The 24,458-nt window shown below is 31.2% G+C and overlaps 3 protein-coding genes across 3 annotated transcripts; 1 reads left to right on the top strand and 2 right to left on the bottom strand.

Annotated features, from left to right (window-relative positions):
- Window positions 1-5,203: 5,203 nt before the first annotated feature.
- Window positions 5,204-8,287, top strand: LOC107927326 (gamma-secretase subunit APH1-like). Its single transcript, XM_016858390.2, has 6 exons — window positions 5,204-5,475; window positions 5,599-5,754; window positions 6,037-6,122; window positions 6,525-6,650; window positions 6,882-7,009; window positions 7,816-8,287. Exons 1-6 carry the CDS (start codon window positions 5,363-5,365, stop codon window positions 7,951-7,953), a joined length of 747 nt encoding a protein of 248 aa, XP_016713879.1. The 5' UTR covers window positions 5,204-5,362; the 3' UTR covers window positions 7,954-8,287.
- A 3,733-nt stretch (window positions 8,288-12,020) lies between these two features.
- LOC107927321 (uncharacterized) lies at window positions 12,021-16,105 on the bottom strand. Its single transcript, XM_016858384.2, has 8 exons — window positions 15,808-16,105; window positions 14,934-15,108; window positions 14,711-14,773; window positions 14,505-14,571; window positions 14,272-14,372; window positions 13,955-13,999; window positions 13,099-13,569; window positions 12,021-12,464 (listed from the first exon to the last, which is right to left on the bottom strand). The coding sequence occupies exons 2-8, from the start codon at window positions 15,066-15,068 to the stop codon at window positions 12,294-12,296; spliced, it is 1,053 nt and encodes a 350-aa protein (XP_016713873.2). The 5' UTR covers window positions 15,069-15,108; window positions 15,808-16,105; the 3' UTR covers window positions 12,021-12,293.
- Window positions 16,106-17,147: 1,042 nt separating this feature from the next.
- Window positions 17,148-23,926, bottom strand: LOC107927324 (uncharacterized). The gene is made up of 7 exons (XM_016858388.2): window positions 23,675-23,926; window positions 22,709-22,841; window positions 21,934-22,178; window positions 21,289-21,460; window positions 20,625-20,740; window positions 19,107-19,500; window positions 17,148-17,753 (listed from the first exon to the last, which is right to left on the bottom strand). Exons 1-7 carry the CDS (start codon window positions 23,788-23,790, stop codon window positions 17,247-17,249), a joined length of 1,683 nt encoding a protein of 560 aa, XP_016713877.2. The 5' UTR covers window positions 23,791-23,926; the 3' UTR covers window positions 17,148-17,246.
- Window positions 23,927-24,458: the final 532 nt, after the last annotated feature.

Here is a 24,458-nt window from a genome sequence, read left to right as displayed (position 1 = left end):
CTATGATTTCGAGCCGCAAGAGCTTCATCGTCCGACTTCTTTCCCCCCTTTCTCTGGTTTTTTTTCTATGTTTTATTCATCAGTTTGCATGTCTGAAACTAGGGTTTTTCAGCATATAAAAAATCAGAAGCTATGAGTATAGGTGACATATAATAAGATGAAAGCACAGTGGGATTAAACAAGAACGAGAGAGATTACTATTGCAAAAGGGAGTGTGATTCAAGAGATGTGATTAGTAGAGACTTCACCAAATGGAGAAGTGATGGGTTATAAAAGACCTTTTAACTTTTCATAGGTTTAAAGATAATATCCAAAGAAACAGTAAGGAATACACTTTTACTGTCCATGTTCGAGGTAGTGGCTGCCTCTCCTTGTAATACCGTTTCTAAGATTTGAATATATATTTCTCCTAAATAATACAATGTATCTTACCATTGCACCCAACGCTTTGTTAGTAAAAGTAATTGTGTTAAGGAGAGATTTTAGAAATTCTTTAATATTATATAAACATTATCATAGAAATTAATGACTTTAATTAATTATTTTCGGGATAAACTATATAATTCATGATCATCCAACTTCATTAAGTTTTCATTTGGGCATCGAAAATTAAAATATTTATATTTTAGGCACTGTTGTTAAAAGCCCATTATATTTCATCACCAAACTTTTATAAATTTTTATTTTAGTCACTTATTTTTTTTAAGTTTAATGGCTTGTTTTTGTTTTTATATGCAATAATGAAATAATTTATTTAATCTTTCTTTTCTGATGACAACGTAAGGACCCAGAATATAAATAAGCCACTACTTGCTGATGTGTTAAAGCAGAGAGAGGTGTCACTTGTTGGAATTTGAAAGTCTTTCACATTGAAAAATTACCATAATTGGCCTTGGGTCTTGAGTATCTAGGTTTAAGACTTACGTATTTATGTGTAGGTCTCTGAGCTCATTCATGTGCAGTTGTTATGCGTGGGTTTTAGTCCAATTAGTTCAATCAATTTCTTAATTTTAATCTAGATTGTATCAATTCTTAATCCATTTATGATATGATAGTTTAATTCTGTATTGTGATTACTCAGACTGTCCGTTTGTAATAATATTTAACTACACTCACGCTTGACTAAAACAAATGTAAACTAAGAAAATAGTCTATATATTAATAAAAAATTAATATAATTTTCTAATATTCAAATATGAGTAGAAAAAAATGTTTCTGATCATAATGGAGAAAAATGAGAGCCACGAAACAACAAATATTGGATAATCATTAGGAAATTACTTAGTTAAAGAGTTTTTGGCTTTTGGGAGGATGCTAATCTTTAGGTTTCATCATAACCCTAATTGACGAATGGACGAATGCATGCATATACTTTTTACAACTATTCGAGGAAGGCATCTAAAATATACTTGTTCAAGGATCCAAAAAATTTATCTATCCTTGAATTTGGCCTTGGATTAAATTTATGATTTTTTTGTTAAATTTTTAGATCTAATGTACCCAAAAAGTAAAGGAAAAGTCCATATGATTCAATCAATTAAAGTAAATATTTAATTAATAAAATATTTAGTTTTAAATTTTAATTTTAATTTCATCATCTAACTCGTTTATTTACCCCACAATTTTATCATGGTGGGTGGTCTAGAGGTGTGACTGCTTAGACTAATAGTACATCGAATAAGACTCAAGTAAAATAAATCTTAGATTCGTTTTTGAATTTATTCACTTGTGGCGTTCATGGTGTGGCTCAAATGCTTTGATGTACGTATTGATAGCCTGAGTTCAATTGAAAATAGGGTCAAAAGTTGGTATGTTGGGCATATAAATTTTACATGACATAGTTTCACTTACAATAGTGAAATTCATAGCATAATAAAGTGTAAATAATATTCTCTCATTGGCATTATATATAGATGAAAAGTAACACGGTCATGGCTTATTTGGCCTAAGACGAACGATTTAATTACTATTCATTAGTAATTAATTTTTCATGAAGGAAGTTGTGATAGTTACCATGAGATAAATAGGATCATATTGGAAGAACAAATTTTATCCCAAAGAAATTAAGAATATTCCACGAGGGTAATACACATATGACAATGTCTTTGGACAAGCACTTTGATAAATAATTTTCGTAATGGTATATAATAGGTGGAGCTCAATCATGATACTTTAATGGAATGACTCCATAACTAAAAAATATTGTAATGGATGAAGAGTCAAAACTTAATTAAAAATTATTTAAGCCCTAATTATATATGTTCAATCAATCCCTTTGCTAGGTCAGTAGAAGATTGATGGTTTGTATTAATCAATGATAGAAAATATGAAATGATAAATTAGAGACATAGATCACATGTATCACTATCTGTAATGAATGTGTTTTCTTGCTATGAACAAGAGATGACTTGGTAATTAAATTAATTTATTTGAATTATTATTTAATCAATTTGTAATTAAATAATTGGTCTAATTGGCATAGTTTCATATTTGTTAATAGATTCTAGTATGGTAAAGTTATCATAACTTTAATGGAATTAGAATTGAATTGAGAAACTAATTTAATTAGTTTAATTAATTAGTTAGTTAATTAAATGAACAAATGATATTTTTGGGCATAAGAAATATATTTATTAGATTGGAGAAATTATATGAGTTGATTTAGAGATTAAATAATACATATAATTGACTCGATACAGGATAAGGCTCAATAGACCTAGTTTAAAAGCGGGAGGCGACAAACTCTAGTTCCAGAAGGGTCTCCCGTCGTGTTGATGCCGTCCCTTCCTATACACTCATTGTGGCGGTTGTGTTTCCTATTAAAATATTATTATTGGGTTATATCTTATTTTACTGTCTCAAAGGTTTAGTATTCAATTTTTCCCAAATTTTCTTTCAGGCAAACTACATTCAAGATCACTAAACTATTGGTAACTTTACGTTTTGGTTATTCAATTTCAAAAAGATCTAAAATGACCACTAAACTATTCGAAAGTTTTCATTCAAGTCGTTGTACTATTAAAATTGTTGTTGAATGTCATGAATCCATGAACCAAAATCTAAACAATTTTCTTCTCCGATCTCCACCATTCACCATCAAATTGACTTGGATCTAAGATATATTTTTCTACTTATCAATGGGTACTAATCCACCGTACCAATTGCCAAATCATTACTTAGAGCTCGCTAGTAAGATTTTAAAAAAAGAAAAAAAATAATTAACAATCCAATGACTTTAATAAAAATTTTCAAATAACTTAGTGACTATTTTATAACTTTTTGAAGTTGAGTCACCAAAATGTAAACTTACTAATAGCTTAGTGACATTGGATGCAGTTTACCAAATTCTTTTATGCCTACGATAAAATTTTGTAGTAAAGGATGTCGAAACCATTTTTTTAAAAACGGGAAATCGACTTTTGAAAACGAAAAGTTGGGAGTCACCACCAATCGTTTTTAATAGGGTGTGATTGGATCACCTCAAAACACGGTCGTTTTTAATAAATAAATAAATTTTTCAAAACAACGATTTTGGTCTGCGAAAATAGAAAACCAGTTCGGGAGTCAGTTACGTACGAGGAACGATTAGCACCCTCGACATGCCCAAAATTGGTACTTGATTGATTATTTAGTGTCTTAACGTCGAAAATTAAAGATTTGGACAGAGTTCAAAACGCGATCCTCCTTTTATTGGCTTTTAAAACATTTAGGTAAGTCAAATGTGTATTAAAGACCATCTCACCTCAAGGTAAAACATTACATTCAGTACGTTAGGACACAATATTTTTTACCCTCAATTGTGAGCTTGCCTTTAAAACGTGCGTTTTAGCCTTAAGAGGATATTCGAATATTCAAGACAAACAAAGAAAGCGAAACCCAGTACGTTAGGGCACGATTCTTCGAATTCTTTAAATACCGAACATTGCCCTTATTTTGAATTTTTTTTAAGAGTGAACTGGTAAGAGGATATTCGAATATTCAAGACAAACAAAGAAAGTGAAACCCAGTACGTTAGGGAACGATTCTTCGAATTCTTTAAATACCGAACATTACCTTTATTTTGAAAAATTTTGAGAGAAGATAAATGGATAAATGAATTAAGGAGATAGATTTTTTTAAAAATAATGATAATAGACAACATGAAAATAATAATATGAGAATAATGCCAACCATATATAAATAATAAAATATAATAATAATAGTAATTAATAGAAATAATTAATAAAACAACAGTAATAGTAAATACAATAATGTAATAAACATTGTGCTAATAGTATTAATAATAATATTAAAAACATGATGATAATAACAAAAAATATGTTGACGATAACATTAAATATGGGGGATAATAGTAAAAAAAAAATTGGAATAACAATGTTAAATTAATAATAGTGAGAAATAGTAAATAATAATAATTTGATATAAAAATGATAACCGATAATAAACAATGGTATAAAAAAATAATATAATAAGTCTATGTATAATAGAAATTTATATTTAAAATATTAACTGCTTAAAAATATATATATTTACATAATAAATATATAATAATAAATAAATAATATAATAATATGAAACATAACTCAAATTAATTAAATTAATAGAAAATAAAAAAACAAATATAGAAATAATAAGAATAAAGCTCAAATTAATTAATTTAACAGTAAAATAACAAAATAAAAAAGGGATTAAATTGAATTAAAAATGAAAAATTTGGGGCTAAATCAGAAAGGAAATAAAATCAGAGGTAAACTCCCTCTCTTTTTCCTTCTTTCATTTGTGTAAAGAAAAATGTAAACGTCAAAGTAAACAAAATTGAATAATATAAAAAGTTACCTTAAAAATCTAATTTGTATTCTCTTTGATTTCGTATGTGTATTCTCTAAAAAATTCCTCCAAAAATCCTCTAAAAATCCTCTCCAAAATCTCCCTCATACAATAGTTTTTCCCTGGCTTTTATAACCAAATTTTACAACTTATAACAAGTAGGGTGATGGAGGTAGTGGGGATGATGGAGGTGGTAGACAATTTAGTAGGGTGTGGGGGTGATGGAGGTAGTGGATGGTTTAGTAGGGTGATGGAGTTAGTGGTCGGTTTAGTGGGGTGTTTAATTTGGGCTGGTTTGATTGGGCCTGGGCAGAAATTTGGTCCTACAAAGGAAATTGGAAGGACTATATTGAAATCTTCAAGAACTTTTATTACCCCTAAGGAAATTTTCAGAAAAAAAAAAGGCAAAATGACCACATCTCTGATTTTTCTTTCCATTGAACAAAGCTTAAATATTAAAACCTTCCCAAATCCCCAATTCCATGTCAAGTAAAATCATCAAAACATAGAAAACTAGAAGAATCAGAGAAAACCAATGACGGTAGCGGCTGGGATCGGGTACGCTTTGGTAGCGTTAGGACCGTCTCTCTCCCTTTTCATCGCCGTTATCTCCAAAAAGCCCTTCTTGATCCTCACTCTCCTCTCCAGGTTTCCCTCATTTTCTCACTTACCAAACAGAACCCAACTCTGGGTTTCATCTATTTTTCAATTCTCAATTTGTTAGTCACTTCAAAAGTGAAACTTAAAATTTTTTGTTTATTGATAATGCAGTACATTGGTTTGGCTTATAAGTTTGATAATATTATCTGGAATTTGGAGAGCTTTCCTTCCTTTGAATTCAACAACATGGTGGCCTTTTGCAATACTTATATTCACATCAATTGCTTTTCAAGAAGGTCTTCGCCTTCTTTTCTGGAAAGTTTATAAGTAAGCCAATTGCTATTACCACTCCCCTTTTTGTGTTCTTAATTTCTTTCATAATCAATCATAGTAATGTTTAGAAGAGGAAAAAAAATATTGAATGCTAAGCTCAAGTAGTAAAATGCTTGGAACTGTGGTTCATGAGTAGGGGTTATATGCGCCTTCCAATGAGCCAAATGTATAAATGGGGTCTTTGATTAGTTGTATGGTGTCTGTGTACTTGACTGCTTGAATATGACATTATGTTTTGCACGGTTCGATATATGCTTGCATTTTGATATTTCTCAGGAGGTTAGAAGACATATTGGATGCTTTTGCTGATAGGGTCTCAAAGCCACGCTTGTATCTAACTGATAAGATGCAAATTGCTCTTGGTAAGATCAGAAGAGGCTCTCGTATATCTTTCACATTGTCTAAATTACTATTTTTCAGTAGCTTAGGAATTGACTGTGCCGAGTTGTAGGACGGAGTAAAGGTTAACTTTTACCTTATTTTGTAAAATATCTCTTCTTAGTTATTCTATCAGACCTTTTGTGAGCTAACTCATAGTAAGTTTTAATTCTAGAGAAGCATCATGTTGTACAAAAGCATGTTCAATGGCAATATAGATCAGAAGCGTAACTCTAGTCATACTATGATCCCTCTTTTCCATTGTTCTTGTTGGCTTTTTTGGAAATAATAGATTGTATTTATGCCCTTTTTATTTTCTTTTTGTAACATTATTTCTTGCTAATTTGATATATGCACTGATATCAAGTTTCCGTTAACTGCATCAGCTGGTGGGTTAGGTCACGGTGTGGCACATGCAGTATTCTTTTGTCTTAGCCTCTTAACACCAGCATTTGGTCCAGCAACTTATTTTGTTGATAGGTGTTCACAGATACCATTTTTCCTTGTTTCTGGTGAGTTATCCCTTTTCTTTTTATAATTTGTCACATGCATGTTCATGTATTTCTAATTGGCATTATTGCATCAAGCATACCTCTATCTGCAGTATAGAGACACTGTTCTTTTCATGGAACGCGTAGTTGGTCTAAATTTTCTTTGTGGATTGGCTACTATTAAGAACTATGTAAAAAATTGGATTTGAAGCTAAATTTATGTTGTCTAATAGCTTCTATCTAACATTGCAGCAATCATTGCTCTCGCGTTCGTAACGGTCCACACTTTCTCAATGGTTATTGCTTTTAATGGCTATGCTGAAGGGAATAAAGTGGACCAACTCTTTGTTCCCTCGGTTCATCTTGCTGCTGGAATGATGGTAATATTCTACTTTTGTTCACATGTTTATGCCTCGCCTTCATGTTTGGTTTCGGAACCTTACTATGTCCAATAATTTGCAAATCGTTGAACAGCATAATATCTATAATCTATCTTCTTGTTGAAATGCGTGAAGGAAATTTTGGAATATACAGTTTTGGATTTGAATTTTAAGGCCAGTGGATTTTTTTGTCGGTTCAGTTTGTTATAAATACCTTTGTCACATTAGTATTACTTAAATGTGTTGAGTTTTAGGGAAAAATGAATTTGGTGAAGTAGCTTCATGAGTTTATACTTATTCCATGCCTGTTGAACGATTTCACAGTAGATGATTTACTATGATTGTTTGTAATTTGCCCTCTTGTACTGTCAAAATTAGCTCACTTCTATCATATAACTTGAGCTATACTTTGAACTTTTGCGGTAAAAATACCAAGGAGGCCCCTGTAGTAATCAGATTGTATTTTGCTCCCTCTACTAAAAAAAAAGGGCAATTTAGCCCTTGTACTTAGATCAAAAAGCAAACTGGTCCTATTAAAAATTTCATCCATTTCTACTATTAAAAACCGGTCTCTATACATTAGCATGCCGTACACACGGCACACGATGTCATTGTTTGGTTATTTCAGCAGGCATCCTAGTTTTTAACAATGCAAGTAGATGAATTTTTTATAGAAAGGACTAATTTACCCATCTTTAGAGTAGAGGTGGCAAAATACAATCTAACTCCTAATACAGGGGGCCTCTATGATATTTTTACCAACTTTTGCAAGTTGTGAATGATTCTTACTAACATCTTTCCCCCAGACTTTGATAAATTTTGCATACGGTGGCTGCGTTATCGGGATTCCTCTTCTCTTCTTAATGGCAACCTTGACCGTGATGCACTGCGGGAGTATGGTTTGGAGAAGATTAAGTGAAAACCAAACACAGGTTAATTCATAACAACCACCTACTTCTACAATTTCTCCCTTTGTTTATTTGCAACTACACAGTTCCTACCGTGAAGGTGTTAGAACATCTAAATCCAGTAAACCTCCTTTTCAATGAATGAAAGTTTGCAACAACTAAGACCATTCTTTCAAACCCGCGTCTAGCGGCTTATTACATTAGTATGTTTGCGATGCCTATCGTAGTTGTATAGTTTTGGTGTCTTCTTGCACTGATCTGTAATTCTTACTATTTCATTTAGCAAAAGACAACATTGACAAGTTCCTTTAAACATAGAGGCATGTGTTTAGCTTTGCTTAGTTCAATGGATGTTTATAATTTGATGGTCTATTTTACTTGGGAGGCTTCTTTCAATAATCAATTTGATCATATTGTGAAAGCTTGGATTATGTTTTTTTATGGGTTAAATCATTATTTGGGGTTTGAATTTGACAACTATTCTCATATTATGACTTGAACTATTTTTGGTTCAAGTTAAGCCCACTTGATAATTTTCCCCATCAAGGCTTGAAGTTTTGTCCAAGTTAGTCTTTGAACTTGATAAATATTCTCATATCGGGGCCTAAGCTTGGTAATTGTTCCTACATTAAGGCTTGAATTTTAGAGTTTTCAAGGAAATATTAGATACTAACTTGGAAAAAAGAAAAGTTCAAACTCTAATGTAAGAACAATTGTCAAAATCAATGTTTAACTTAGATAAAAAAATTATGTTCCAATATGGAAATAGTTGACAAGCTCAGGTCTCAAAAAGTAATTTAACACATATTATCTCGATTCTTACTCTCCTTTTTTTTTTTTCATTTTTCACGAAATATTCAGATATATAGATACGAATATGAGAGTACAATCCGTTGATTAACCCCATGGAAGGTCCTTAAGCAACCCAACAACAAAATCACACACACACACATACATATATATACTACCTATTTATTAAATCTTTAACTGAGTTAGTTTCACTTTCAATCGGTTCACTCGATAAAAAATTAAAATTATGGAAATACTTTTTTGTAATTAAAAATTTTATATTATTCAATGGTATTTTAATTTTTTTCTTTTTAAGAAAAATTAATTAAAATATACATACGATAAGATGTAAATTCGCATCAATTAGATTACTAGAATCTTAAATTTATAACTCAATCAAAGTTTTATATCGATATATTTTATACAATTTTGTTTTAATATACACAATTTATTATTTACATCAATTGTATATTACTTTTAAGCACATTTTTACTTTAAATTCACAGTTTTTATATGCATGCGCGTGTGATAGGATTTTCAGTATTAATAATGTTAATTGAATTAGTGTCGTAAGTCAACTTAATACTAACTTACAATTATATGGCCCAAATTTTGCTCGGGGCTCAATAAACCAAATAAATAAATACTAAACCCAAACCTAATACCTAACTCTAGCCCAATACCCAAAACAAAAAACAAAAAAAAACCCTAAATCACCTAATCCCACTACTTTAGTTGCATTGATAAGTGCAAATAGCACTTCTCCACCACTCCATACCTGCAAAAGAAGACAAAAAAAGGCAACAAAGAAAAACAATAGAAAATAAAATTCTTTGTATTTTTTTTCTTTGGATTTTGGGCTATAAAAGAGCCCTATGTTCATTGTAACAAAGGAGGGGGATTGGAAAGAGGAATCTATTGTATTTTGGAGAGGAGATTTTTTTTGAGATTCAAGAAGAGATTTTTTTTTTGAGATTCAAGAGGGATTTTTTTTTTTTTTGAGATTCAAGAACAAAAAATCAGTATATCAATAGCAATCAAAAAGGTTCAAAGGGTTTCATCATATTCACTCCAATCATAGTAAGAAATAAGGGATAGAATCAAAGCTGCGCGTTTTGGGTCAAAGGGCTATTGTCCGTTTTAGTCCTTCCCGGTTATTTGCGTGTGCAAATTAATCCCCTCTTCTTTTATTTATTACGGATTTGCCCCAAAATATTGCTCTTAGATTCGATTATGTCCTTCCTATTTTTTTTTTATTGTTTCTGTTTACCTTATTTATATTATTATGTTTGCATTTATCTCTTATTTCATTCTAATACTAGTATTATTAGCACTGTTATTGTTTTTACTATTAATTAATGTATGTTTATTATATATGTACGTATGTACATTTCTATATATAAGTATTATTTTTATTACGTCATTTTAATATTACTATTATATCATATTTACTTTCTGCATTTTAATAATATTATTATTATTATTATTATAATATGGTAGTGTGTATTTGCATTATATGTATATATATTGATATATAGTATTATTTTTGTTTACTTTACTTTAATATTATTATTACCTTCATTCCATTATTATTATTACTATTATTATATTTTACTATCATTATTTTTCATACGTATATATGCTACTGTTTATATTATTATTACTATAACTACTATATTTTTTTTACTACTCTATTATGTATTACTAATATATTATTACTACTATTGTTACTGTTATTATCATCACTTGTTATCCTCATCACTATTATTATAATTTATCATTGTTACTTATTATTTTACTATTATTATCTAATATATCATCATTATCATTATTTTCATTATAACTTAATAAATTATTATTATTATTATTACTATTATTTAATATATTATTTTTACTATTATCGTCATATTGTTACTATTACTATTATATTATTAGGTTATTATATCTTTTACTATTATTATTGTTGTATTTTTCTATTATTGTTATTATATTTTCCTTTATTTTTGTATTTACTTATACGTTATTATTTTATATTAACTAATTTGATAACTGTATATTTTTTAGCATATTTATTTTATTTACATATCATTACTTTTATTATTATTTCATCATCTATTCTATTTATAGTTTTTTTTAAATAATTTCAAACATTTAGCTTATTCGTTATTTCCCTTTCTTATTATTTATTCGACCCATTTATCTTACCTTCGTATTTATCGTTAATATTCATATTTGTGTTTATGTTTATCCTGTTATAGTTATCAATTTTTATTTGTTTTGCATTCTTTATTATCTTGTTTCATTACGAATTTAGGTTTTATCCAACCAGATAGTGATTTTTCACTGAAGTAAATATTTCGTATTTGGTAATCCGAGACAATCGTGCCCTAACTTACTGGATTTCGATTTTTTTTTCTCACGTTTAACCTAAATAACGGCATATTCTTTTAAATCATAATACGAGTGTTAAATAAAATATTTACTCTCTGATATTTGAAGTGTTGTGTCCTAACTTACTGGATATGACATCTTATTACCTCGAGATAAGATTTTTTTTTGCAAATAAGGCGATGCTTTGTGTTTGGAAATTTCGAGAAAGTAGTACCCTAACTTATTGGGTTGCCACTTTTCTCGTTGAATTCGAATAATTAAGCACCCTTCTAAGTTTTTTAAAGGTTTTCTAAATGCAAGCCAGTATCTTGGAATTTCAAAGCAATATGTCCTAACTTATTGGATATAGCGTTTTGCTGTTTCGAGATAGGAATTTCAAAAAAGGTTAACTTAATGTCAATACTTTGACGCGAGTGAATCCCAATTTTCAAAGTTAAAATATTTTAAAGGGGACTACAACTTAATTTTTTTTTCTTTTTTAAATTTCCGTCATTAAAGACATTAGATAATCAATTAGATATCAATTTTTTGGGCGTTACGAGGGTGCTAATCCTTCCTCGTACGTAACCGACTCCCGAACCCGTTCTTTTATTTCGTGGACCAAAAATAATTATTTTAGAATAAAATGTTTTAAAGGTGATCCAATCACACCTAAAAAGATTGGTGGCGACTCCCGTTTTCGTTTTTTAAAATCAGTTCCCATTTTTTCAAAACTCGATTTGAAAATGGTTTCGACAACAATTAAAGCAAAATCATGATATATAATTATAGTGAATTTAGTATTTTGTTTATTTGACGTACTTATGTTTTTAATACTTTACATATTTTTTGTGTTATTGTAATTAATTAATTTCAAAGATACATTTCATTGTTTATTATATATATATATGAGGTTGTCGTGTGATAGGTTATATATATGAAAATGAACATTAAATTTAAGACTTAAAATTAACTAAAATTTGATTTACAATTAAAATGAAACAAAATATGACCAAAAAAAGAAACACGTAGCAAAATTAGCCTGCACTAATTCTTCTCAAATGTCCCGACCTCATTATTGCTACTAAAAGAATTGAAACAATTTTCTTATATTTGTATTTTGCTAACACCAATTACCATAGAAAAACTAAAATACAATGTTTGCAATCACTTCAGCTGCCATTTTTGTTCTTTCCATGGTACTGAAACTTCGTCACTCACTTGAGAAAAAACTTCCAGATATCTCTATCACTCACTTCTTTGATCAAATGTGCTCCGAAAATGCCTTCTTCATCGACTAGGCTTCTGAGATGTCTCGCTGCCGTGTTGAAGCCGACATAGTTCTTCTTTGTTGCTAAGTATACTACTCCGTACGGTGGCCTCAGACACTGGTTGTTCGTAATCATGATTGAAAATGATAAATTATGTCAAAATGTGGAGTTTAAAGACATTGTAAAGAGGGGAAGTCGATCAATGCAATGGCATCAAGGCTTCGGGTGTGATATACAACTCGATGCATATACACCCTTACTTCAAATCATGTGTTTTTCAGGATGCCAATGTCCCTTCAGTTGCATTGTTTATAAAACAGACAAGGACAGTAAAAGTACTATGGATGCCATTGTCCTAGAAGTCGGATTACATTTTGTCCCCTTATTCAAAAATTGGCAAATTTAGTCTTTGACGCGGGATTGAAGAGCAAATTAATCATTTTGTTATAAATTTCATCCATTTCTACTATTAAAACCTGGTTTTTGTACGTTAGCATGGGGTACACGTAACTGTCTAGAAATTTCATCAGCCACACTAGTTTTTAACAATAGAAATAGATGAAATATTTAATAGAAATGACCAATTTGCTCTTTCATCTATCGTATAGAGATAAATTTGCCTATTTTTTGAGTAAAGGGGGCAAAATGCAATCCGACTCCTAGTATAACGGCCTCCATGATACTTTTACTAACAAGGACATGATAAATACAAAGGTTTTCTTCTTTCCTTATGCGAAATTAAGAAACTAACCTTCTTAATCAGTGCGTATAATTTCTTCAATGATGACATTGGGTATGGAATTTCAGTCATCAAAATAACATCATAACCGCCTTCTCCTTGATCTGTTTCACTAGCTCTTTCCCATGCACGACTTCTTGAAAGTCTTCTCGATCTCCTCAACGAAAGTTCTTGTGCTAAAATGCTACCATCTTGGCTGCTGCATCCATCCAAGAAATCCTCCTCGGAGAAGCTAAAGCTCAATCCTGGAGTCATTTCAGATACATCATTTCGAACAACGGATAATACAGAGGGGAGTTCTTCCCAATCCCCAGCATAGAAGCGCACCGTTGGGGCAAGAGTTTGTCTAGATGGAGTCAAAGGACTCTCCGGCTGTCGGCTTTGCCTGTCCCTGGCTTGCTCAAGGTTTGCAAGAACATTGGGTATGGTAGCACAACGAATAGTCTCTGCACTGAGGTCTTGAAAGTGCATTGTACAAGCACCCTGTACCAGGAATGAAGAAATGTTGTTCAAGTAGATCCTTCATAAAAATAAAATTGCTCAACTATTTTCCAGAGTATGGTACAAGCCGGTTGCTCTCATATATCGGACTCCCTCCCCAACCCACCCACCAGCCCTTTACGACTTTTCATTTTTCTTGAAGTATTCTTGCCCAAGATATATCTAGACATGGCTATGGGGATATAATCCTCCAAAGACCCTCCGAATGGATGGAAATCTTGGATATACCCGAACCCGAGTGACATACACATACGTATACAATTCACAATCTATTAATAGTTGATAGAATTGAGATCTTATAGAATTAGTAAAAAGAAAGAGACACGGTACATAGGTGGAACAATCTAGGATCAATGAAGAAGTATACCTTCAAACAAGCAAAAATCCCGGGAAGTCCATAGCCACAACCCAACTGTAAAAATTATTGAATAAGATGATTAGCTCACATTCTACATCAAAAGCTACAAAACCAACAAATTAATTCCTTAAGATTTTATTTTATAAACGAAACAATAACTTTCGGAGAAGCACAAGAGCACGGCCACTTAAAACATATTTTTCTATAAAGAAAATGAAAGCAGTGATATATTGTGTTTAATAGTTAAAAGGGATTCAAAAGAAATAAAAACAAACGCTACATGCAGTGATTGCTAACGTATTCGGATTTTTCTATGATTAAATTACCTCAAGCACCCTTTTCCCTCTAAAGCTCAATTGTCCATCACGAATCTCATGCTTAAGGATGTTAACAAGATCGATAGAGCTGTCCCAAGATTTCAGAAACCCTGAAAAACAAAATTATTTTATACAACTGATCAATTTGGCAAGTAAACACTTTAACTGTCATCATACTTTGTAACAATAAAATATTAAATAAAATGTATGGTTCGATAAAATGTAGTGCATAACTAGCTTACCCTCAGGTTTTGACAATATCGTTTCGGAACCGGTGAAACCAATAATATCAGCAACACTAATTCTTCCCTGTAGAAGGTTGGAAACACATTAGTAAGCATATCCTAAGCTTGTTTTTTAGACGACCGCCACTACTATGCATATGAACACAATATCTGAGCGAGAAAAGATAAGGAAGATACACGGATAAAACAATGAGGCAACTCACCTTGAACACATTGAGTCCTTGCAGGTCTACATTATCCCCAGCATACTTATAAGGATGAGCTGTCTGCACAAAATTCGAATGTCTTTAATTTCGAAAGTAAATTTAATCTCCACCAAGTCACTCGCATAAAAGAAAACATCTATGCGGATGGTAGTCGACCATCTATGCATTAGTAACACATTTAAATTCCACAAATTTATCCTGCTAGGGAGATGAAAAGCACCTTTGAGGGGAGAATCTCCACGGCCGGGGACGAGAGATGGACATCTCTCTCTGATATAGTAGACATGCTTTGGCTTCCTCGGTCTTGAGGCACTAAACCCGGCAAGCATTGTGCAAGAAGTGACGGTGCACGCATCTCGGTTGATGGTAGGGAATAGTTATTAAGAAAGAAGAATCTGAAAATATCAACATTTCCATTAATAACAACCATTTCGAAGGTGGATCACAAACACGAAATCAAAACTAATAAGGGGGAAAAGACATATATATACATACATACATAATTCATCATGAGTAGATTGTAGTTACACTTGATCAAACCAGTAAATAACAAAATTAAACGAGATTGAAACTGGGCTTGATTCAGCTAACCACAATACATGACATCAAAGAAAATCCAAGTATATGATCATGAAAGCTAATACATTACAGAATTAAACACAGATAACATCAAAATTGTTCTTCAATTAAAACAAAACCTTCAAGTTTGGTTTTTTATTTATAAATGACCTAATAGATTAATGTTAGAAGCAATTCTTCAGCTACAAAACAAACCCAAATATTTAATATATAAAGAAATTTCATATATATAATTAAGAAAATGCTAAATTATGAATAATTAAGTAAAGTCAAGATGAATCCAAGTCTTAATTCTAATCAACAGAGTCAAAATCAACTCAAACAAAAACAAGATCAACTTAACTAAAGCAAACTAGAAAAGGGAAAGTTCATAGCATTGAACCTGAAAAGATCCAAAAGTCAGATTAACCAAAAACTTTCTAAAAAAAGTAAATTTGGGGTAATTAAAACCAACCCATATCAAAATTAAATAAGAAAACAAAAACCCAGAAGCCAAAAATTGAAAAGAAACTTACCCAGAAAAGAGAAATGATCAGCAAATAATTTTGTCAATAAAAAAATCTAATTGTTTTGGGGATTTAGAAGTAAAGATCAAAGCTTTATAATTTGTGAGAACAGAGATTTATCACATTGGAAAGTCAAAAATTAAATTTTAATTTAGGAAAAAAAAAACCAGATGACTCATTTAGACAGAGAGGAGATGCAGGAGGAAAAGAAGCTTCCATTTCTGACTTTGTTTCACTGAAACAGTGAAATTCGTGTTTTACCCCTAATGTTACTATTATTATTATTTTCATTATTGAATATGTCTCAACTGACCATTTAATTCCTTCCAAAAAATATATATATATTATGTCATGTTATTGATTTTCTGAAATAAAAATAATTTCTAGATTTAAAATTTATGTTTTAGATGAGAATAATAAATAAAAATGAATTTTTTTACATTTAAAGTTCAATTTTTTATAGATATTTTTATTTATTTTTCTTTAAATTGGTACAAAATAACTTGAAGCATTATTTTATAATCTGAGGTATGAAAATATTTGATTGGAAGGACTGTTTTTCTTTTCTTAAGCACAATTATTGTTTTTTTTGAAATAGATTTAACTGCAAATTTTGTCACTAATGAAAATGCCAAAATTAGTAGCGACATTTTAGTAAATAATGACTAAATACAAGGGCGGTTCTGTTTGTACTCTACTTTAAATTTCATCAAATTTCTCTTTTTACTTGCTTAATTTTAAAAATTATTTTTTATAAAAAGAATTGAAATTCCTAATAAACTCATCAATTTGACTTTAATTTAATATTTTTGAAATTTTACTGTGGTTGAACCGGTTAGACTATAATTTTTCATTCATTCGATTTAATTAATTTTTAGTTTAATTCAATCAGTTTATTTTAATTTAAAATCAATCAATTTTTATCTTATTTCAAATAGGTATATCTTTCAATTTTCAATCCAATTATGCAGTCAAATCTAATTTTGAAAACATTAACTTTTAACTTTTAAATTAGACCTAATTTTTTTTATTATATTGTCTAAAAATAGAATCCAAAACTATTAACCAAAGATTTCAAGGTAAATTCTTTATCAAAATATCAATAATTCAATCAACAAAAAATCATTTTAATTTGTACGAAGATTTTTAAAAACAGATTGGTGGTTAAATCGATCAAATCACTTATTTATTGCTCCAATTAATATGTCTGGTTTCATTAAATAAATTATTAAAAATTTAAAAAAATTTGATTCAACTGCCTAGTTTAACCAATGTTCTGCTCGGTTAAATCGACTCTCGAATCAACCAATTTAATGACTTTTTCTGGACCAATACCCCAGCTAATCCGGTTCAAACAACATTGATTTGTACATTAAAATACCTGAATTTGACAAACTCAAGATCAAACTTAACAAATAATGAACCTAATTCAATATTTAGACAAATAATCATAGAGCTTCATCAAGCAAAAATACACCTTCATTGAAATCTGAATCAATCCCTTCATGCCCATCAAACTCACCAAGCCCTACAACTTTTTCAATTGGAACATCCCCATTTGATGTAAAATCATCTTTCCACAAGTTTCTACAAGTTGAAATTGATCCCATGATGTCATCTTCTTCAACTTTTAATGCCAGAATTTGGTTTTCAATGTTTAATGGCACTATTTTCGCCGAAACTTTTGTCGATTCTCTCAATCTTGAAGGCATCGTGTTCCCCTCTCTGATTTTGTGGCCACCGTTGTGACAATCTTTGCTTCCTTGTTTTGGTTTCTGGAGATTTTTATTCGTGTTGACGGTTTCCTCAAGAGCTGTAACCTTTATAATGTCTTTTCGAGGAGACATGGTGAAGTGTTTCCAAGTTTCCTCGGATTTCCAATCGATTTTCCTCTCGAATGGCCAGAAAATCGGCTCGTCACCATTGAGATCTTCAATGTTTTCTGCTTCAGAAGCCTGTTTCAAGAACAGATTAGATTCTGGTATTGTAGGATCCAGAAAAACAAAAAAAGTTAAGCAAGGCGATTTCAAGAAGCTTCTATTTCCATGATACAATGCTTTTAATCGAACAGACTAATCGGTATAATGCACTTTGAATTGTTATTGAATCAGTGTGAAAGCTAGATAACCAAGTATAGTGAAAGAAAAGTAAGAAATTATTGTTTGAATTGATGAGCTTATATATAGACATGGTTGTCAGAATTGGACTAATATCGGTTGAACTAGGAATCAATGGTCCAATTGATTCAATTGGTACCATAAAACAGGTGAAGGACAGAAAAAACCAGAACCAATAAAAAACCAATCAAACAGGGTTTAAAAAACTCACTCCTAGATAAGAGAAATGAACCTAAAAATTCCTAAAACTTAAATGTAGGATTGTTGGAAATATCTTTATCCATCAATTTTGTTCGACTGCCTGGTTCAACATGTCCATACTAATTCACGGGTCAACCGGCTTAATGGTTTTCTCTGGACCGGTATCCCGGCAGTCCAGTTTAAACAACATTGATCTATACATTAAAATAACCGAACTTGACAAAGTCAAGATCAAACTAGAGTGAAAGAAAGCAAGAAATTATTGTTCGAATTGATGAGCTTATATATAGAAATGGTTGTCAGAACTGGATTGTATTGGTTGAACCAGGAATCGATAGTCTAACTGGTTCAATCGGTACCATAAAACTAGTGAAGGATTGAACCAGAAAAAACAGGCAGAACCAATAAAAAACTGATCAAACCAAGTAAAAAAAACAGGTTAGAAAACCGTTTGAATAAGATTTTAAGCTGGTTTAAATATTTCAATTTTGTGAATTTTTTAGAATTTTCTTAAATTTTTATTTTGTAATGGTTGAACTAGTTGAACTTAAAACCAATGGTCTGACCAGTTCGAACACCGTTCCGGTTCTTAAAACATTGTGTATAGAGCATCAATCAGTGCTTAGATGCCCTCCGAGAGGTAACAACCTTTCAGTAAAGAAAGGTTATCGAATAGTTAGAACCAGTCAGATGGAAAATAAAGGGCCGGAAACCAACATCTACTTTCGGCTTCCAAACCGCATCTTCCTTCCCTTTCCTTTCTCTTTTTCAACGAAAGAAACTCCTTAAAAGCTTGAAAAAAATAGTGAGAAGCTTACTCCTAGATGAAAAAAAATGAACCTAAAAATGCTTAAAACTTAATGCAGGACTGGTGGAAAAATCTAATTTTTCCATCAATTTCAAAAAAATAGAGGGAACATGAAAATTTTCAAGCTTAATTTCTATGTAAATACTTTATAATATATATTATATGCAACAGGTTATTCATACCTGAGATGAAGAATCGAGATCAGTACTTGCAGATGCCATTGTTGACAGCCATGAAACTAACCATTCATCACTTCCGTTACGTTCTTTAAAAAAAGATGAAGGTGAAAAACAACCTGAAGACAGCCACATAGTTTCATCATCAGCTGTTGAGATAAAGCTTCCATTACTAAGTATTTGTTCATCAAAATTATCATCTTCCGCCATTGACGACAATGGAGAAACATGAACAAATTTCTTCCTGGATTTACAGATAGGACCCATCTTTTTAATATGTGATCTAATGGAATCAGTTTCATCAGAAGAAGGTGATACTGATCCCGGAAGCTCATCTTCTGTTCGAACATCGAGATGCTTCAGCTTCTTCATTGAAAGTGAATGAATCTCTTTGAAATATCTGAAACAGTTCTTGTTTCTTTCCATTAATGGACAATTCAACACCTTACATAGGGCTAACCAGTTGATACACAAACATATATGTGTATATATATATATACAAAGAAAAGGGAAGTATAGATTTATAAGCCTGCAATGACAGGCACTCATCAAGAATTCCAAGCAGATAAAACAAAGATCTAATGCATGACAAACAAAGAACTAACCCAGTAATACGACATAAAGCATTAGCATACTAAAAAGCAACATGAATGCGTCAAATTTTACATTAATAAAATATTAAATATGAAAAAAAAATTATATAAGCACGATCATGACATAAAAAACATCAATGTCAAAGTCCCCATAAGTTTATAAGTAGTAGTCAATTTATATATATTATCTATATAAATACAGAAAAGTGGTAGTCAATTCATAATACATATGAAATGTATTATCTGAGGTTGAAAAGTTGTTGAAATTAAAAGAGATTTAGAGATTTAAAAGAATTTTATGTATCGTTGATATTGATGTTTAAAATATAATAGAATAGAATAGTCACCATAGTTGTATGGTAGGTAGAATTAGTCAATAATTAATGCAAAATAAGGAAAATAAAATAATTGAATTAAATGAGAAAAGACAAGTGCCACACAAAAATAAAGGAAAAGCTAGAATATTTCAACAATGAAATTTCTTAATAACTTCCTATGAATTAGATGATGAAAATGTAAAATGTATACAAAGATAATGATACCAATCCAATACTAAAATATCAACAGAGTCAGGTGTATTGGCAAAAGAAAATTTTGTGTTGATTTTCATTTAGAGGCGAGCAATAATCAATTTGAACCGAACAATCAATCCAACATATCGAATTTGATTAATTTGGTTCAATGTATTCGGTTTTGAAATTAACACATATATATCCATATCTGATATTCACGCCTAAGTAACATACATTCCACCTTTTGACTCTAAAGATTCGAAGTCAGGTTCTAGTAATCACAGACTCCAGTTCCAACAAAATTCAATGTCCAACTAGGGGATGTTTCATTGTATCCTGTTCTACTGTTTTCCCATTAACAAGAACGCTTTGCCTTGTGTATAACTGAAATGAGCTCTTCTACAGTTCTCAAGACAAACCTTGGATTGGGAAGATGAAGACCCACATTGTACTCTTCTTCATTGAACTTTGTTCGTTTTAATGATCTCTTATAACTCTCAATGGCCAATCTCGGGTGCCCTCTTGCAATTGATACCTGAAATTCAACAAAAGCTTCTATTTACAGTGATAAACTGGAGTAACTTATCATGGACTAAAGAAAAAACGGAAAACTATGCTCGATAGGCTAGCTTATTGAAAACTTAAAACTTGTATTGAAGAAGTTATTAACATATCCCTACATCGGTATGGAGATATTATCCTTTGAGGATCCTCCAAATATACGAAAATCTTGAAAGAATAAAAAGAAAAAGAAACAACACGCACCTGTGTCCAACACATATTTGTATCCGACATTTACACCTGAGTTAGAGTAACACAAGCACAATTCCAAAGGGAGGTTGCTACCAAATACAAACTTTTCTTATGCAACAGGTTGGTTATTAAGATCTCATCTTTAAGACTAAAGAAACATCGCTCCCTTGAGGGATTTTATGTATTACAGCATATCATGTTAAATGGGCATATCTCAAACAAAACTCTGCAATGCTCGTTTTTAAAATCTACATGATGCAGTTCCATGAAACATTAAAGAAGAAAAAAAAGAGAGTAAAAATACCAGAGGAAATTCAATGTAGGACTCACCGAGTGTCCTTTATCCAAATTGAAAAGCCAAAATCTCCATTGCTGATTTGTAACTCCATCAACTTTAACAGATATGCTCGCCCAGTTAGTGTGATGAAACTCCACTTTATGCAATCCATATGCTAATCCACTCCCTATAGCTTTGACATATGCTTCTTTCAAACACCAGTATCTACAAAATACATCTAAACAATTTACCAGCGACTCTAAACTAGAAGAGTTATGCAAGTTAAACAGCTTTTAACTATGGTTGTATGACTACACAAGTTAAAAAACAGTTTGAAGCATAATGGATCAAAATGATTCCCTTGATAATGATCAACTTAAATTATAAAGATCAATATCCACTAAAAGCACCAAATTGAAGTACGAGGAATACCCTATATTTAATCGTGCAGAGAAATCAAATCAATGTCCTATTAATTACTGCAGCGACAACTCGACTAGTATTAATCCTGAGTTTAGGTAGTTTCATTATGATAGATAATCCAATGGGCCGAAGTTGAATAGTTCATAAAATACATCTTTTTCTCTATCTGTTTTCACCTTAAACAAATGAACCCGAATGTAAACCAAGCTCCTAACGACTGTGGGCTACTCTTCGAACTTTTTCTAGTAATTTTAATAGATTTTGTACAAACATACCTGTAAAACTCAGCCAAAACTTCCTCATTGTTTCCAACACTTATTATTCGATCCCATTCTGAACTTGAAAAGTACGATGAGCAGTTTTGAATGTATTCTGGAACAGTCTCTTTCTCGGGAATCATAAAATTAACAATGTCTAACCCGACAAGGCATAGAGGTTCAGATGCTATTGCCACATAGTCACCATGATGAGAAACATTGAAATTAAAATTGGGAAAGTCAAAGCAAAATCTACCACATTCCTGGAGAGACAGAATGTTCATGGAATGTTATGCATTGCTATAGATATGGAATTACATTACAGCCAAGAAATGATCAAGAGATATTATCAACATAATATTTACATCATGCAATGGACGCATCAAAATGATTTACCTGATTATCGATATAAAAAAATCAGAAATCTACCATTTCAACAATCTATGACAATCCTTTATCGATGTGTCCATTGCAAGTAACAATGTGAATGAGCAGTCAAATTTTAGAACAGAACAAGTTAATAGAAACCAAAATATTATCATCATCAAGAAATCCGAAGACTGAGTGACATAATTTATATGAAAATGTTGACGGACTTGGTCAACCTATGTAAATACACCCGAAAAAACTCAAATGGATTCGATCAAATTTTCTCTTATATTCTAAACAATAAAAAAATGCAGAAAACTTGTCATCCAGGTTCTAGTAAAATCTTCATTTAACAATGTAATCAACGAAAGAAAACTGGCAATCGATCAAAGTTAGCAAATAAATTGACTGGCTGCTATCATACCAAAAAGGGTTTGCCTTCCAACGTGCGGTTTATAACAATATCTGGATATGGGATTCCCAGCACCTCATGTATAAGGGTATATTGGAGCAACAAGCTAACTAGAGCCCTTTTTCTATCCTCCATTTTCACAAATCTACAAAGGTGAAAATTCATTAGTTTTTACAGATTTTGCTTGTAGATATCCATTGTCCAAGCACTGTACTACATTTGGAAATATATTATAACTTAATCATATAGACTAAGCCAAAGCAGCATAATTAAGTTATTATCAGCTAACACTCGGTCACCGCTGACACATTTGAATTGAAACAAAACTTGAATTTAATCATAAATTTAGTACTAAAAATCTTAGTTTTCCAAGAACCGGAGCACTTCTAATCATATTCCATTCAAAGCAAGCATTGTCAAGGCATTCACCTAAGCAAGTCTAGGTGCCAAGGCGCATATATAACTCTCTCAAAAATTTGTGCCTCACTTCACTAAGGCAAGATACATTACTCAAACTCTTCATTTTACTCGAAGTACTCATGTCCGACACATAATATGAGTATGGGATATGATACTCCAAGATCCTCCAAATATATGGAAAAATATAGAAACAATTGAATATACCGATGTCAGCACAGACTCTATTTTACAAACACTCGAATCCGAGCAACATAGAACGCAAGTGTTTCTTTTTTATGTATTTACTTCGATAATATTGCCTTACAAATATTTCACAATCCAACACAATGTCATCTCTTAAAAGGCTACTTCATATGAACCAAATGAAATAAACCCAGATTCAAGTTCATGTTTTTGTGGTGTATCTGAATAAACACAATGAACAATTGTGTGAATATACATCAACACGACATGATAATAGCTTCAAAGTGGCCTAGCTGATCAAACAAACGAATTGGGTATTATTTTTTTTCCAAAAAACTGAACATAATTAAAAAAAGTTGAAGCAGAGGCAAAAACCTGGTAATGGAGGAATGATAGGTTTGAGGAAGAAGAGAAAGAGCAAAAGAGAAATCATTGGAAGATGGGTTCCACTTTGATATGTCTATTATCCATCTTTGAACTCCCTTCTCCATCAATCATCAAACAAGAACCCCTTTTTCTTACCCAAATTTTCCCTGTTTGCTTTCTGTTTTCATATGATCAACTGTCCTTTTTCTTTTTTTTTTTTAATATCATATTATTGCTGAATATTACTTGGTTACGAGGTGCCAAAAGTGACGGCCGCCTTAAAAATGAAATTGACGGCCATTAGATATTTTAGGGTAAACTGTAGTTATGGTTACTAAACTATTAGTAAGTTTATATTTTGGTCATTTAATTTTAAAATGTTACAAAATAGTCATCAAACTATTTTAAAGTTTTCATTAAGTCACTGAACTATTCAGAAGTTTTCATTTAAGTCATTGGATTGTTAAGTTTTATTTTTTTTAAATCAGACTAGTGAGCTCCAAATGACGATTTGAGTATCAGTATGGTGGATCAGTATCCATAGCAAACAGAATAATATACCATAGATCCTAATTGATTTGATGATTAATTTCGGAGATTGGAGAATAAAGTTGTTTGGATTTTGGTTTGTAGATTCGAGACGTTCATAGTTGTTTCATTAAAAAAACTAAACTATAAAAGAGAAGAGAAATTAGAGCTTTCGATTGGTGCACGCGATGCGAACAAAGAATGTTATACAACAGTGATTTTAATAATCCAGTGACTTAAATGAAAATTTTCTAATAGTTCAGTG

This window comes from Gossypium hirsutum, chromosome A02, assembly GCF_007990345.1.
Source record: "Gossypium hirsutum isolate 1008001.06 chromosome A02, Gossypium_hirsutum_v2.1, whole genome shotgun sequence".
NCBI classification, from domain to species: Eukaryota; Viridiplantae; Streptophyta; class Magnoliopsida; order Malvales; family Malvaceae; genus Gossypium; species Gossypium hirsutum.
The sequence above is the reverse complement of the archived record's forward strand: the minus strand, read 5'-3'. Positions and strand labels throughout refer to the sequence as shown.

Coding starts and splice junctions, on each gene's coding strand:
- LOC107927326 (XM_016858390.2), top strand. CDS start 5,363: ATGACGGTAGCGGCTGGGATCGGGTACGCTTTGGTAGCGTTAGGACCG. Junction 6,123..6,524: donor TAAGATGCAAATTGCTCTTG/GTAAGATCAGAA, acceptor TAACTGCATCAG/CTGGTGGGTTAGGTCACGGT. Junction 6,651..6,881: donor ACCATTTTTCCTTGTTTCTG/GTGAGTTATCCC, acceptor CTAACATTGCAG/CAATCATTGCTCTCGCGTTC.
- LOC107927321 (XM_016858384.2), bottom strand. CDS start 15,068: ATGCGTGCACCGTCACTTCTTGCACAATGCTTGCCGGGTTTAGTGCCT. Junction 14,774..14,933: donor TGGAGATTCTCCCCTCAAAG/GTGCTTTTCATC, acceptor AATTTTGTGCAG/ACAGCTCATCCTTATAAGTA. Junction 14,373..14,504: donor GATATTGTCAAAACCTGAGG/GTAAGCTAGTTA, acceptor TTTGTTTTTCAG/GGTTTCTGAAATCTTGGGAC.
- LOC107927324 (XM_016858388.2), bottom strand. CDS start 23,790: ATGGAGAAGGGAGTTCAAAGATGGATAATAGACATATCAAAGTGGAAC. Junction 20,741..21,288: donor ATTTGGATAAAGGACACTCG/GTGAGTCCTACA, acceptor GTTGAATTTCAG/GTATCAATTGCAAGAGGGCA. Junction 17,754..19,106: donor ATCTCGATTCTTCATCTCAG/GTATGAATAACC, acceptor TTCTTGAAACAG/GCTTCTGAAGCAGAAAACAT.